The following is a 14,333-nucleotide window of genomic DNA, read 5'->3' on the forward strand; positions in this document are numbered from 1 at the left end:
AACTAATTGATTTCGGCACTGGAATGCGTTTAAATAAAAAAAAAATAATTACAATATTAGGTTGGTTTTAGACTATATGCATTTCCCTACTTTAGATTCATTTTGCAAACAATTTTCGTCATTTCATTGTAACGCTAATCAAACGCCTGTACTTGTATGTGGTGTACCATCACGCATAGGGTATATGCATAGGACAAGGCAATCTTTTGCCGGCAAGACCTGATTACTGGCGCAAATTCCAAGTTATATCATAAGTGTAAAGATCATCCCGACTATCCTTAGCGCGGTCCGTTGTTTATCGGTATATATTTGGGCGCGATCCAGGCTAAAGCGTTTCTCCACAAGTAATCAGGTGCGCAAACACGGGGCGATCAACATTTCCTTGAGAAAATTCCTCGCTCAAGCCGCTTCCTTTTCCACTTGGCACTACGCTCGACGCCTATTCACTAACACGTCCAAGGCCAAATAAGACTGCCATTCAGCAAAACCGCGCGCGCGCTTAGGCCGCAATTCACATTCTTCGAGAGTCTGGCCGGTCAAGAATTGCCGGAAGTCTGGTAGGTCTAACGCAGTTTGGCTGGAACCAGCATATGAACGCTTCGAAGCCAGCCTTAGTATTCCCGCCGGTCGGTTGTTGGACTCGACGAAAAAGCTACAACCGACTTTCGACTTTGCTTTTTCGGCGACTAGGAACGGACGGCGGTTTTTGCCGACATCGCCTCCGGGTTTTGATGCGCCCGGGAACGCGTCGTTTCGCATTCGAGGCGTCGCGTTGCGGTGAAAGAACGCGACGCAGGAAATTCGGCGTCGCCCTTTAATTTGGTTTGATAAAAAGCGTTTAAACCCAGCCCCAATTAACCGGCACTTTCTTGAGGTAATTTAATTATTGTCCAGGACTCATAGTTTGTAACAGCGCTTCATTTTTCTATTCCAAATTTAAGAAAGACTATAAACACTGGATAACATAACCAGAAACTTAAAAATAATTTTATCTCTATCTTTACTGTAAATGAAGTACCACCAAAGAAGTATTGCATTGCAAATCGCTTGTTTATGATAAAATTGTGCTAAAACAACTAAAAAGCGAAACCTTATTACCAACTCTTGGGTGGGCGCACATTTTCACGGGTTTCTTTGCCGCCGTAAAAATCGGTGCTATTTGCAAACTAAGTCTTATCGCTTTCTTATCGCTGGAAAACCCATGTCGTCGTTGACTGGCCCTGTAAATTGTGCTTTTCATTTAGTTAACTGAGCGCTTGTCATAGGAAAAGGTGGAAAGAAATGCTCAAGATAAGAAAACTCTAAACAACCAGTGTAATTATTTGTCTAAAATTTAGATTTCGATTATTTCATTTGGTTACTATTATTTCCAACTATGAATTCGTGTTTTAGATAATTTATTTTGCTCCCTACTGCCGCTAAGCGGATGTCATAGAACTTTTTTATTATAACGTAAGAAATTAAGATCTAGTGCGATTTAAAAATTGATTCTAGTAATGATTTTTTGTTTAATACTTTCCTAAACAAAGTCTTGGAAATGAAAGCTTCCGATAGATAGACAAATACACTGTTTAAACAAATTTTAACTGCATCAGCATTTTTTGCTCACCAAGCCAAATTCCTGAGGATTGAGAAACTCATTGTGGGTAAAGCTCATGGATTTTCCAGCTTATTGATGGCGCTGAAGTGTGCCCGGGCGTTTATTTACTAAATTTTACGCTTAAAATCCTCTTTGTCTTTCAAATTTACCGCAGCATGGGGTTTGTGAAGGGGCTTTATACCCATGATAATATTTAGCAAACCGCTGCGTTGGTGAATCACCGATATGCTTAAGTAACAAAACCGACATGATTTCTATACTCGAATCCAATAAACGGCATAGCCTAACTATTAGCGTTTCAGTTTGTAAACATATATTTGTGATGTTTCTTACACCTTTCTTACTTTTTTCTCAGTTGTTCAAAAACTTAGTCGTTAAAACTATAGTATGAAGTAACTTGCCTTTTTAGTTCGGGTTTTTAATTTTGATCACTAGGTACATCAGCTCAAAGTATAATAAAGAAGTAGGGACTTTTTAAACCGTGTAGATTTGACGTTCGGTTTGTTATAATTTTTAAAGTTGCTTAGCAATAAAATTCGCAGGTGGCTAGACTTTCTTTCCAAACTTACGGCGTTTTTCCAGACAAGATTTATTTCTGTTAGACTACGACTTGCCGCGATAAGTCGAGAAATTGGAGATTAGTCATTGCCGGAACCCAACGTCTTGTAAATGTGGTATTGCTATCTCTCCCATTGGCGCTTAATGTTTTGCGAACTTTACAGAAACGTCTACTCGTAGCCTGTTAATTACAGCGCGGTGAATCAGGTTAATCGGCTACCCTTTTAAATATAAAGGTAAGGCAAGAAAATATATACTAGGGACCCAATAGCTTTTTTATAACTCAACACCGGATTTCTCACGGTGACCAAAGTTATGAATATTACCGAGGGTCTTATTCGTGCTTTCAAATTACAGTTTGCGCTCGTAGCAGGACAAGGCCGTTTAACGAGCTGCGCTTTGCGAATTACACCTATCTCACGCGTATAACGAGCGCTGTGTGCATTTCCGCGAGCCGTAACCCCTCAAAGGGGTTCGCTGTGCCAGTATGTGATGAGGGGGTGAACAGGGTAAGGGCAGGTATCGATTTACCTCACAGCGTGGCCATTGTTGCAGAGCGCGCGCCGCGGCCTGGGTGACGCGCATCTTAGGGGCTCAAGCCCGAACCAAAGCGGCTCTAATGTAATTTGGTTTCCGCCGTGTCTGTCTAGGCGCGGTTTTGCAGGCTTTGCCCTTTTTTGCGCTTCTTTTTTTGCCCGGTAACGCGCGCAACTTCGTCGAGTTGGCGTTAGGTCATGTCTGCTTGTGTACCCAGGGGGCCCTGGCAGATTAGGGGTTCTTAGGGGGTGGCGGCGTCCTAGGGATAATGAGACCCGGTTGCGCTGCCCTGGCAATTTGGGTTACCTCCGGCTCCCTAAAGGGCTCGAAAATTATCGGGTGAACGCAAAATGAGGCATGATTCGGAAGCGTTGCGCAATCGACAAAAGAGCCGAAATTGCACACTCCAGGATTAAAAGGCAAAACGTGACCCACTTCAGCACGCAATCGGAATAGAAACCTAGGCACGATTTGGCATCTACTTATATTACAACGGTTGAAAATGTGACAGTATTTTGCAAAATAATTGCCGTGCTGAGCATTTTTGTTCAAATAGAGTGCGACAGAAAGGTGTACAACAATTTTAGCGAAACTACTATACGAGAAAATGTGTTGGCATTTATACCTTTTGTGTACTGAAAATTGACTTTTCGCCCTTACATTTTTATGCACCCCAGTTAAAAAGTGAGTAAATAGAAATAAAACTTTACTTTTACCGCTTAATCTACAATTAGTCCTGCATGTTAAATTCGAAGTTAAACGTGGAAGTTTTACCTGTTTAATGAATGTTTTTCCGCTTTACTGAATATGTGTTAAGTTATCCTTATCTAAGAGTTTAGTTCAACTAGTTGAATTAAGAACTCAACAACGTGGTCGCTGAACTGAAAATGCATGTTGTTTCATCTCAAATGATAACAGTAAAAATCTACCGATGTGTGTTGCAAAATAACCCTTGTATGTCGGAGGTATCGTGGGTTTATTTTAATAGTTTTTTGTGCAAAGTTTGGCGTTTAAAATTTGCGTGATATCTACTCTGCGTTGGGTTGCCGACTTTCTTTGGTGTCTTTAAACATTGGTCTAACCTTTCTATTTCTGGTGCTAACAAGTTCTTCGAATTGCCCAATTCGCAAAAGCGACTTTTGCCGACGTTATAAGAACGTTTGGCGAGATGCCGATAAGTTATTAGCCATGTATTAAGCAAATCCTGTTGTTAATTTTTAATTTAAAAAGCTCGTTTGCGGATAACAACGCCAAGTTTTGCACAAATTAATTATTATCAGTTATCACTGTTACCATTCTCTCGAGAACCATTTTCCAATCTTTTGCAACAATAACGCCACCACGCGGTAATTCATAAAAATTTTAGTGGCCGTTAGTCGAACAAGACATATTTTAGAGACCGCCAAACAGAAACTTTACTTGTAATCGTAGCGATTAAAGCAACGCCGCATCAGTGAAGAGACGATCAGGAAAGTCGCTTGTGGTTCGAAGAATCACAATCGAAAGTCAAAAGTCGGCACAGTGCAGCGTAGATATCGCGAATTAAAGCTGACAAATGTTGGGTTTAATACACGTGGCTTTAAATGACTTGCATTATCATTTTTTCAAATGAAATAAGCTTTCATTTAAAACGTTTGATATACACGAGTTACACACCCCACGATTTTCCAATATTCTAAAATGATAATAAAATGTTTTGAATTATAAATGTTTGATCTTGCCATTGAAAAGGCAAATATAAAGAAACTTTAAAAACAAATATCGTTTGCCTGAACATTACACTGCGCCATGATTTTATTCTCCAAATTGACAAAATTAATGCACGTTTAAAGCCACGAGTTTTGTCCCTAAATATGTGATTAACAAAAGCCTAAGCCAGTTGCAAACGCAAGCTGTGAATAAATCGCGAGAATAGACGAATTTGCCCCGCAGTTACAGATACCGACGACAGCAGCGCCGAAGCAGGTTGCATTTACAAGGGTCAGGCGTTCAAATCCCGCGACGTGTTTAAGCCCACCAACTGCCAGGTGTGCGTGTGCAACAACGGCGAGGTGTCTTGCGACTACATTATTTGCGAGGCGCTGACCTGCGCCGATCAGATCGAAGTGGAGGGACATTGCTGCAAGCAGTGCGCTCCCGACAGAGATCTGCCCGCAGGTAAATCACACACACACACACACACATGCGCACGTGCACAATGCAGATTGTTATACCCAAAACACGCAGATTGTAAAACCAAAATAACTGTACAAACGAGCCTTCTTATTCTGCATTAAAATACAAGGTATACCAAACAATTAGCTCTGGTCTAGAATTATACCCTTTTTTTAAGTGACGGAACGAGTTACCAAAAATGAGATTGCAAAGAGCAAATAAATATGATAATAATAATACTTGAACCACCCGAACCTAAACGCTAACTCGCACTTTAACCCCAACAACAATGTTGACAATATAAACCCTGGATGAAAATGTTGTAGGATTCTAGACCAGAGCCAAACAATTATTGCTGTCGTCTCGATTGACCTTGTACAAAATTAAGTGTCCCAGCAGTTGACCATCAGTTTCAAAAGGGTTGTTTACAAATTCGAATAAACAATTTATATCCAAGTTTACTTACCACAGTGTCGGTTTAACAAAAAAGAGATTTTGTAAAAGTTTGTATAGGCAGATTTTTGCCTAATATTTAATCAACTAAAACAAGGAAAAAGCCATGCCACCATAATATAAATGCAATTTTGTTGGAAAATGGTTCCCTAGTTAGATTTTGTCTCAAATGAAATGCTAAATATAACAACGATCTTTAAAATACAGTATTATTTTGCAGGGGTAAGCTGATTGTTTGTTTTGGAAATGGATGAGTATCTTGTTTTTTTATTATCTTTTTAACCAAGGTTAAATACAATTTTGTCTTATAACCTAATTTGTAACAAAAAGAAGTTCTTCTCCATGTATTAGAAATAACTTTTTCCTGTTGAATTTAAGAGTATTTTTTTATTGCCATTGCCCCTAAAAGTTAAACATCTATATTTTTTGACAGAGAGGACCAAAGGGACAAAAAGGAGAACCTGGAGTTGTGGAAGAATCTGTAAGTTGGTATTATATTTTTTAAAACAATGCAGACCACTGTTTTTTATAATAATTTATTTTAACACACTTTGTATTTTTAGGGAGAAGGAAGACCAGGACCTCCAGGATCCCCAGTAAGTGACATATTATTTTAAACCATAAAAATATTTTCAACTGATACCAATGAGGCAATTTATATAATTTAGAAAATCTATTTTCCGACAGCATATTCACTTCGAGATAAATATAGTTTTTAAAAAATCGGGCATTTAATTTCATATCTATCTTAAACAAATTAGTTGTTTAGTCTGCAACGCATTATAAAGCATAATGACTTACTTCAACTGTAATGAAATTTTACAATTTTTCAGGGAATTCCTGGTGAAATTGGAAATGAAGGACGACAAGGTGAACGTGGACCAAAAGTAAGTTAACAAATAATCCTGCAAAAAATCCCTATTTAAGGAAAAAAACATTAGTGTAAATAATTTTATAAAAAATCTGCTTAAAAAAAAAATTTTTTAAACTTCAAACTTTTTTTTCTGTAGCAAATTCATTGCTATTAAAAATAGGAGTTATAAAAAAGAAACATGAACAAATTCTCAGATGCTATGTTTGCTTTAGGGTGAACGAGGACCAAATGGAAGGGATGGGTCGCCTGGAATCCCTGGCCCCCCTGGACCACCAGGACCAGCCGGTGCTGGAAGTGAAGGCGTAAGTCGAATTTATTTTTAATTTTCTTGCAACTATAAGCATGAAATCTTATAAATATACTGGTGCTGCCTGGTATTGTATCAATTAAAAAGTAGTTCTGGCCAAACTTTTATTCAATGAAGTCATTTTTACTGATTTGAACGAAAACTTTTTTGCTTTTGTTGCTTAATAATTTCCTAAAACAAAAGATAGCTTTAAAAAAATAACAAATGGTGTGTTAATTTAGGGTCTTGCCAACGCTTACAGCTCTGGATCAAAAGGACCATCTGGCATTTTGTCTGGACCCCCAGTAAGTATTTTAGCGCAATATTACTTCTATGTTTTAACAAGTTGACAAAAAATTAAACAAAATTTACTTTTCACCAGGGTCACATGGGACCAAGAGGACCACCAGGCCCATACGGGTCACCAGTAAGCAAAATTTTAGTTTTTTTTATTTCTAAATGCTCTTTTGTTTAGTAGGTTCATTTCCATTATACCTGGAATAATTAAAAAAGTGCAATAATTTTAGTTGTACAGTAGGCCTACAATTATAATGACTTGAATAAAAGTTGAAAAAAATTCTAAATTTTTTAAAATTAAATTTGTAATACTGCATTATTCATTAAAAAAGTTTATCTGGTTAATTATTAATAGCAGTGTTACTCCAAAACATAATTTTAAATATCTTTATATTTTAGGGACCTCAAGGTTTCCAAGGGCCACCTGGTGAGGCTGGAGAGGTCGGACCCCCTGTAAGTATTACATTACAATATATAGTGGGAAAAATTTAATAGTAATTTTGTTCCCTAAATTTATAAAAAAATGATCAAAAAAAAATTGTACAGAATGATTTAAAAAAACTTCTTTACAAAAAATAATAATATTGACATATTCACTACACAAGAACAAATTTATTTGAATTTATTTTTTCGAAGGGATCTGTTGGTGCAATGGGACCTGTTGGTTTACCCGGAAAAGATGGTCAGGATGTAAGTACTTTAACTGAAATAAATAGCATTTTAGGCTTTAAAAAAGTGGGACCCAAGTTTTTTGTAAATTTTAATTTTATTTTTTTGTAGTTTTGCAATTTTACTATAGGCAGAAATAAAATGAATACTTTTTTGCAGGGAGACGATGGTAGACCTGGAAAGACTGGTGCAATGGGTCCTCCTGGTGGCCAGGTAAAGCATGCATCTAATAAGAAATTGATAGGTTTTTTAATTGAAGGTGTAATAAAATCAATTAATTTAAAAGCCCTTTAAATATCTGATAAATTAATTATTAACCTAAAAAAAAAAAATCATAATTAGGAACTAAATCGAACATGTAATCACCAAGTTATTTTCACTTATCTATACAAAGTTAAGAAACCATGTAGATTATTTGTTTCTAAACCTTTTTCTCATGTATAGGGCCCACGTGGATTCGCTGGAACCCCTGGTTTGAATGGCAACAAAGGACACAGGGTATGTAGATTTGTTACTATAAAATTTCTACTTGACTTTATATTAAATTCCTTCAAATGACTTAAATTGAGTCTTGACTGATGTGGCCACCTTCTTCTAATAATAACGAGATACCAAAATGATTGAAATTGCCTCAATTTTTTTCATGTTTACAAAAATAACATTCAATCCTTCTTTTACAGGGTCATCCTGGTGTAAACGGAGTAAAGGGTGAACAGGGAGACAATGGTGCAAATGTAAGAATATAAATATTATATCTGTAATGTTGGCTATATTATATTTTATTTGCCACTAGTGACTTATCTAGAATTACATTTACTAGGCACACCTGGTGTTTGCAGAACTTAACTAGTCTGTTAATAACCAAAAAATGTTCTGTTGGTTTAAGTCATGGCATAGATATACATTGGTATTGAAACATATGGAAGTTGTTCATTTTTCTGCTAACTGTGAGTAAATCTACGGGGGAAACCAGGGTAAGCCATTTTAGGCATTATTTGGTTTCCTCCATTATTGTCATTGAAACATTTGATTTCTTATATCTTTAAAAAAGCATTGCTATCTCGCATGGTATGCAGAAATGTTGATTTAATTTCCTTTCAGTGTTGACTTTATTTCAAAGTGGTTTGAACTGATTCGTATATATTCCTGTCAATTTGTACTAAATATATTTTAGGGTGAAGCAGGGCCAACCGGAGAAGCTGGACCTTCTGGACTTCAGGTTCGTTTCATTTTATTTACATGCCTTTAGTATTTCTAGGTTTAATGTGATGTATCTAAACTTTAATTGAATGTCGCCAGTAAACAATGTTTTTTTGCATTTGCACACATACCTGTAAATAATTACTGTCCACCTTTTTTAATTTTAGTATGTAACGTTAAAAGAGTGATTTTTTTAGGGTCCACGAGGCCTGCCCGGTGAACGAGGTCGCCAAGGTACCATTGGATCGCCAGTAAGTGTTGAATGATGAATTTAAACTTTTACGTTTAACACAGAAGGCTTTAAAGAGCTAACTCAGAGTATACTTGAACTGAACACACAGTAGTATCTTTGGTAAAATTGCCGTGGTTATTGTTAGTGTAGCTTACTTCCATATTTACATACAATATTGAGTAAACTATTTATAATACTGTTTCTTAACCATAAAAAATCTGGAAATTTTACTTGCTTAGGGATCCAGAGGTTCAGACGGTCTTCCAGGACAAGCAGGACCTCCAGTAAGTATACTGCCGCGATTTCCATTGTTCTGTATATGTATGACATTGAAGATAAAGTTTGTGTGTGTGTATAGATAGTTTGTGTGTGTGTATAGAAGTGTATGGATTACAGTTGTCGTTTTCTTTCACCCGCACATGAACTAATACAACGGTTATTTTTAGGGTCCCCTCGGCAACTCTGGACCACCAGGATTTCCAGGCGTGCCAGGCACAAAGGTAACCTGGTTTGTGACCTTGTAAATCTAAATATTAGATTTTTTGAAATACCTAATGGTATGTTGCAACTACAGTGTTATTGTACACAGTAAATGCCTTTCCTTGTTAAGTTTTTGCTTTAAAATTGCGCGTAAAAGCAAATATGTAACAATTAAGGAGAAATCAGCCCTCATAAAATATTTTTTACTCTTCTTGTAAAACAAATAGTTAAAAAAACGATTGGCAGACTTGTACACTAAAACAGGTGAAAATGATATGACATTTTGCTTATGATGGATAGACTTGTTAGCAGCATAACCTTCACCAAACCTGAAAGACATTTTTAAAAAAGACAAAGAAAAAAAGGGTATCAAGTATTTTTTTTCTTACGATGGATAGATTTGTTAGCAGCATAACCTTCACACAACCTGAAAGACATTTTTAAAAAAGACAAAGAAAAAAAGGGTATTAAGTATTTTTTTTCTTACGATGGCTAGATTTGTTAGCAGCATAACCTTCACCCAACTTGAAAGACATTTTAAAAAAGACAAAGAAATAAAGGGTATTAAGTATTTTTTTTCTTACGATGGCTAGATTTGTTAGCAGCATAACCTTCACCCAACTTGAAAGACATTTTAAAAAAGACAAAGAAATAAAGGGTATCAAGCATTTTTTTTCTTACGATAGATAGATTTATTAGCAGCATAACCTTCACTCGATCCCGAAAGACAGGTTTCCTGCAAACAGTGGTTACAGTTTTGGTCAAAAGTAATCGCCGAACTTTTGTTATTACAGGGAGAAGTTGGGCCAACTGGTGCAAGAGGTCCAGAAGGTGCCCAGGGTTCCAGGGGAGACGGTGGAAACCCCGGTCCACCTGGCCCATCGGGGTCCCCGGTAAATAATTAAGCTCTAGTAATCTTTTACCGCACCTGAAGTAATGCTTTTTTTTAAATTAATTGTATGTCGCTGTATACCAGTAATTTTGTTTCAATTTTAGGATATTTTAACTTGTTAACATTTAATGTTTCTTTATCCAGGGATCATCCGGAACAGATGGTTCACCAGGACCCAAAGGATCAACTGTAAGTCTATTACATTAATTTAGCAGCGGACACTGCATTATTATGCCATAATAAATACATTTTATATGCTGGGTGGTTCTTAACCTGGGGGTGATAACCCCCAAAGCAATAATTCGACATTTTTGAGAAGTAATTTTAGTTAACACAAAGCAATAAAAATATTTCAACTATGCAACATTATTTAATTTTTGTGTGCGTTTAGAATCGCGTTTGACTACACGCGATGTTTTTTAGTTATATCATAGTATTTATTTATAGTATCCTAGTTTCCTATGTATACGTAAAAAATATGATAGTCGTGAAATTTGCAGGCTACATAAAATTACAAGTTTCAAAATTGACTTGGAAAGACAAAACATTTAAAACTTTTTGCTGGCTTTCGAAACGGGTATGCAATCCTTTCTTAAAAGACCTAATGTCCTAAAGACCTAATTTGCTTAAACTTATTGCTATGAGGAAGCGACATTTATACAACGGGCATCATTAAAATAAAATATCGCAAAAACGTAATTGAAATTCTTCATACGATACTAACGACCTTGGAAAATTAAGAACCACCGCTATAGCTAAAAAACAACTGGGCAAAATATATGAAGTAAATGTTTTTAGGTTACAAAAATGGTTTGGTATTCTATTTTTTGTGCCGGTTTAATGTAATAATGATTTTAGGGTTCTTCTGGTGTTGCTGGAAGGCCCGGTATTCCTGGACCAAGAGGATCACCAGTAAGTGATTTTGCTTGTAATCTATCATATATTTGTATATGTGAAAAATTATTTTTGGCTGAAATTGGATATCTTTTCTTTTGCTTATAATCTATTAACTTACTGTTTTACATTTGCATAAATTTAACTCACGACATGACATGTTACGTAAAATTGCAAACCATAAAAGCGTCTGCTTAATTTGCCCCAAATTTGCAAATCTTTTTACTTCGCAGGGTGCCCAAGGAAACATTGGCGTTCCAGGAACAAAAGGAAATCAGGTATGTTACTTTTTAAACTGAAAGTGCTATTGTTACGTTTAACTTATAACCCATTTAAAATAGCACATTTTTTTTTACTCTGTCATAATAATAAAAAATCATCGTACACCATGGGTTTAAAGAAGATTGGTTCAATAATTTCTTCTGCTTTTAGGGAAATCCAGGACAGTCCGGATATAAGGGAGACCAAGGACCTAAGGGTGTTATGGTAAGTTATTAAATTAAGGGTTTATTTTGTTTACGTTTAGCAGTTAAAGTGTAAATTATTTAGAAGAGTAAAGATTGCAAAGCGGCTTTATTGTTCATTATTTTATTTTAATAATAATTAAATCCTTTTCACTCTGTTAATCACTTACTCTTAATTAGGGATCTGTTGGTCCACAAGGTATGCTGGGGCCACAAGGCGAAGAAGGAAAGAGGGTAAGTAATCACAACACTAACAGCAGATGATTAAAACTACCTGAAACTTAATACCACATTAAAAAACGAAAAAATAAATGGCATTAAATTCCTAGGCCTACATGTTTACTTGTTTAGTCTTTCCAACATCAACATGGTTTCTAAATAAACATAGAACGTACAACAATTTTTAAATGGAAAAAAGTTCAACCATCTTGATTCCGTTTTCCAGTTTACAATAAGTATGAAAGTTTTTTTTATGCAAATCGTAATTGTGTTTAAGGGTTCGACTGGCGAATCAGGACCTGCCGGACCTATCGGCAACCCAGGAGAAAGGGTAAGAATCGGATATTTTGGTTTTGTTAATAAAAAAATAATGAAAGAATTACAACTAAAAAAATCACTAAAATAGCATGTGTTATAAATTGAATAATTAGCCTTTCCACATGGCCAACTTGAAAGGTGGCTTTTTCAAAGGTGGCCGGCTGAAAAAGGTGGCTTTTTTGGCCACTTTTAGCGGTCAATTCACATGGCCGTTTAGATAAAGTGAACGCTGTTTGTGCCAGAGTTTTCTATCATTCGTACGGTTGTCTTTGGGTATACAAGCGATAACAGACCGAAAAATTATTGCCAAGATGTAGTATTTTGGAGATATATGAAATAGTAGCTAAAAGAGACAAGTTTATTTGGAAACCAAAAGTAAGAAAGAGACGGCGGTTGCTGACTACAAATTGTTATATCCTCATTTTTTCCTATTAAAGATGATTTTGCAAAAGCGGATTGCTGTCAAAGTTTCAGATGCACAAAGGATTTTCACAATTTGTTGTATTTTGCATAATATTTGTGAACATAAAAGAACCCCAGACCTTCCATATTTTATAGAGATATATCTAAGCCTGCCATTATACCACAAGGTACAGGCTCAACAGAGAATAGTTTAGTGAGGAACATCATCTGTCAATATCTTGCTGACAATTGTGCAATGATAACAAGTTATCAATTTTGATATTTTTAAATGTTTATTCAAATAAAAACTAAAGAATGTATAGCAAATGTTAATAACAAAAATGATATAGCAAGATAATAAATTACAAAAACGTGTACAGTGCATTTAAAAAACATAATGACAAAAACGAACAAGAAAAAACATTTCTTTAATATGTTGACATACAGTGATTTTAAAAACCATTTAAAAAGAAAGGTATAAACAAATTCAGTTAAAGCTACCAAAGTATGGCAAGTTATTTACTTTAAGGGAGGGCATCAATAATGTTTTTGTTCTCCCATTGCAATGATCATCTTTCCATTTTCTTGTGAAATCTTTGCTCTATCCCTTTCACCCTAATCAGCAATTAATTTTATCATTTCGTCCAAAGACTTTTCTGATTCATTTTCTATACAATATAAAAACAATGATTTGAAGTTCAGTAGTAAGTAAATTTGTCGTTGCGAACAAAACTAAGAGTTTTACTAAATAAACAAAATAAAACTCAAATTTTACCTGTTACCCCAACTGACTCAGCGACTGCTGTGGTGTGCTGGTTCATCAGTTGTCAACAGCTTGAGATGAGAATTAATGTTCCTGAGTTTGAATTGGTATCAATTCAACACCCTCACTGGCGGATGCCTAAAGACAGCAAGACACTGCTAAACTTTTCACATTATAGAACATATTTAAATACCCAAAAGTTGTCAAAAAAACAGCAGGATGAAAATAATTTAGCAATATAATACCTGATAATTAAAATTGCAATAAAACGTACCATACTGCTAGGACAGGATGCTAATATTCTGTTTAATAGTTGGAAATATGGTCGAGACATTGCTTTGGTTGATGAGGACAAAGTTATTTAAACCACCACAAAGGTCATTGCAAGTTTCTTGATTTTGTTTCCATTTGTTATTTTGTTTGTAACCTGTTTGATGAACTGTCATTAGAATAAGTAAGCAAACAAATTGAAAAATCTTCATGCACTTACTTTGAGGAGGAATATCCTTTGTAATTGCGTCAAACAAAAAATCGGACATTTTTCAAATTCATTTTTCCAACAAATTATTCTATTGAATACAATTATAAGATTACAGGTTGCTTGTTCTGACCATTTTGCCCTAGAATTCATGGCAAGCTATTAAAGAGAATTAAAGTTAGGAAATAAAACACTTTTGTTTTGTAACAAGATAATTAAAATACAGAACAGTTGCTAAAACAACCCAAAAATATTGTTGGTAAGTTGTTAGCAAAATATAGCATCACACACTTACCGAAGTGATTTAGAAAATATACAATACCCCCCAAAAACAGATAAACATACTGCAATTTATCTCTAAAGCCACTGCGGGTTCTTCAGCAAAATTATTTTTTCCATAACAAGGCATCGTTTAAATCACAGCAACGTGTGATGCGAAGTACAAAATAAGGTGAACCTAGCACACAGTATTCTAAAACCGTTAACTATACAATAAATTTTGGCGCTGGTCTAGAATCCTACCACAACGTTGAAATGATTATTAAGCAATGCATAATATGTGG

General features: G+C 35.5%; 1 protein-coding gene and 1 long non-coding RNA gene across 2 annotated transcripts in view; one reads left to right on the top strand and one right to left on the bottom strand.

Annotated features, from left to right (window-relative positions):
* The window catches only part of LOC146145478 (uncharacterized), a 34,603-nt gene that overhangs the window by 1,053 nt on the left and 19,217 nt on the right, over positions 1 to 14,333 (top strand). The window contains exons 2-24 of the mRNA XM_083390583.1: positions 4,628 to 4,853; positions 5,735 to 5,783; positions 5,866 to 5,898; positions 6,136 to 6,189; positions 6,389 to 6,478; positions 6,705 to 6,767; positions 6,845 to 6,889; positions 7,159 to 7,212; positions 7,396 to 7,449; positions 7,588 to 7,641; positions 7,873 to 7,926; positions 8,109 to 8,162; positions 8,603 to 8,647; positions 8,826 to 8,879; positions 9,100 to 9,144; positions 9,307 to 9,360; positions 10,135 to 10,233; positions 10,377 to 10,421; positions 11,091 to 11,144; positions 11,360 to 11,404; positions 11,559 to 11,612; positions 11,771 to 11,824; positions 12,087 to 12,140. Coding sequence (XP_083246709.1) covers positions 4,628 to 4,853; positions 5,735 to 5,783; positions 5,866 to 5,898; positions 6,136 to 6,189; positions 6,389 to 6,478; positions 6,705 to 6,767; positions 6,845 to 6,889; positions 7,159 to 7,212; positions 7,396 to 7,449; positions 7,588 to 7,641; positions 7,873 to 7,926; positions 8,109 to 8,162; positions 8,603 to 8,647; positions 8,826 to 8,879; positions 9,100 to 9,144; positions 9,307 to 9,360; positions 10,135 to 10,233; positions 10,377 to 10,421; positions 11,091 to 11,144; positions 11,360 to 11,404; positions 11,559 to 11,612; positions 11,771 to 11,824; positions 12,087 to 12,140 — 1,433 coding nt within the window. The remainder of the gene's footprint in view (positions 1 to 4,627; positions 4,854 to 5,734; positions 5,784 to 5,865; positions 5,899 to 6,135; positions 6,190 to 6,388; positions 6,479 to 6,704; positions 6,768 to 6,844; positions 6,890 to 7,158; positions 7,213 to 7,395; positions 7,450 to 7,587; positions 7,642 to 7,872; positions 7,927 to 8,108; positions 8,163 to 8,602; positions 8,648 to 8,825; positions 8,880 to 9,099; positions 9,145 to 9,306; positions 9,361 to 10,134; positions 10,234 to 10,376; positions 10,422 to 11,090; positions 11,145 to 11,359; positions 11,405 to 11,558; positions 11,613 to 11,770; positions 11,825 to 12,086; positions 12,141 to 14,333) is intronic.
* LOC146145479 (uncharacterized) lies at positions 13,307 to 13,946 on the bottom strand. Its single transcript, XR_014498750.1, has 3 exons — positions 13,783 to 13,946; positions 13,567 to 13,719; positions 13,307 to 13,430 (listed from the first exon to the last, which is right to left on the bottom strand). It is a non-coding gene; the product is annotated as an uncharacterized LOC146145479 (long non-coding RNA).

This window comes from Ascidiella aspersa, chromosome 5, assembly GCF_963924565.1.
Source record: "Ascidiella aspersa chromosome 5, kaAscAspe10.2, whole genome shotgun sequence".
Lineage (NCBI taxonomy): Eukaryota > Metazoa > Chordata > Ascidiacea > Phlebobranchia > Ascidiidae > Ascidiella > Ascidiella aspersa.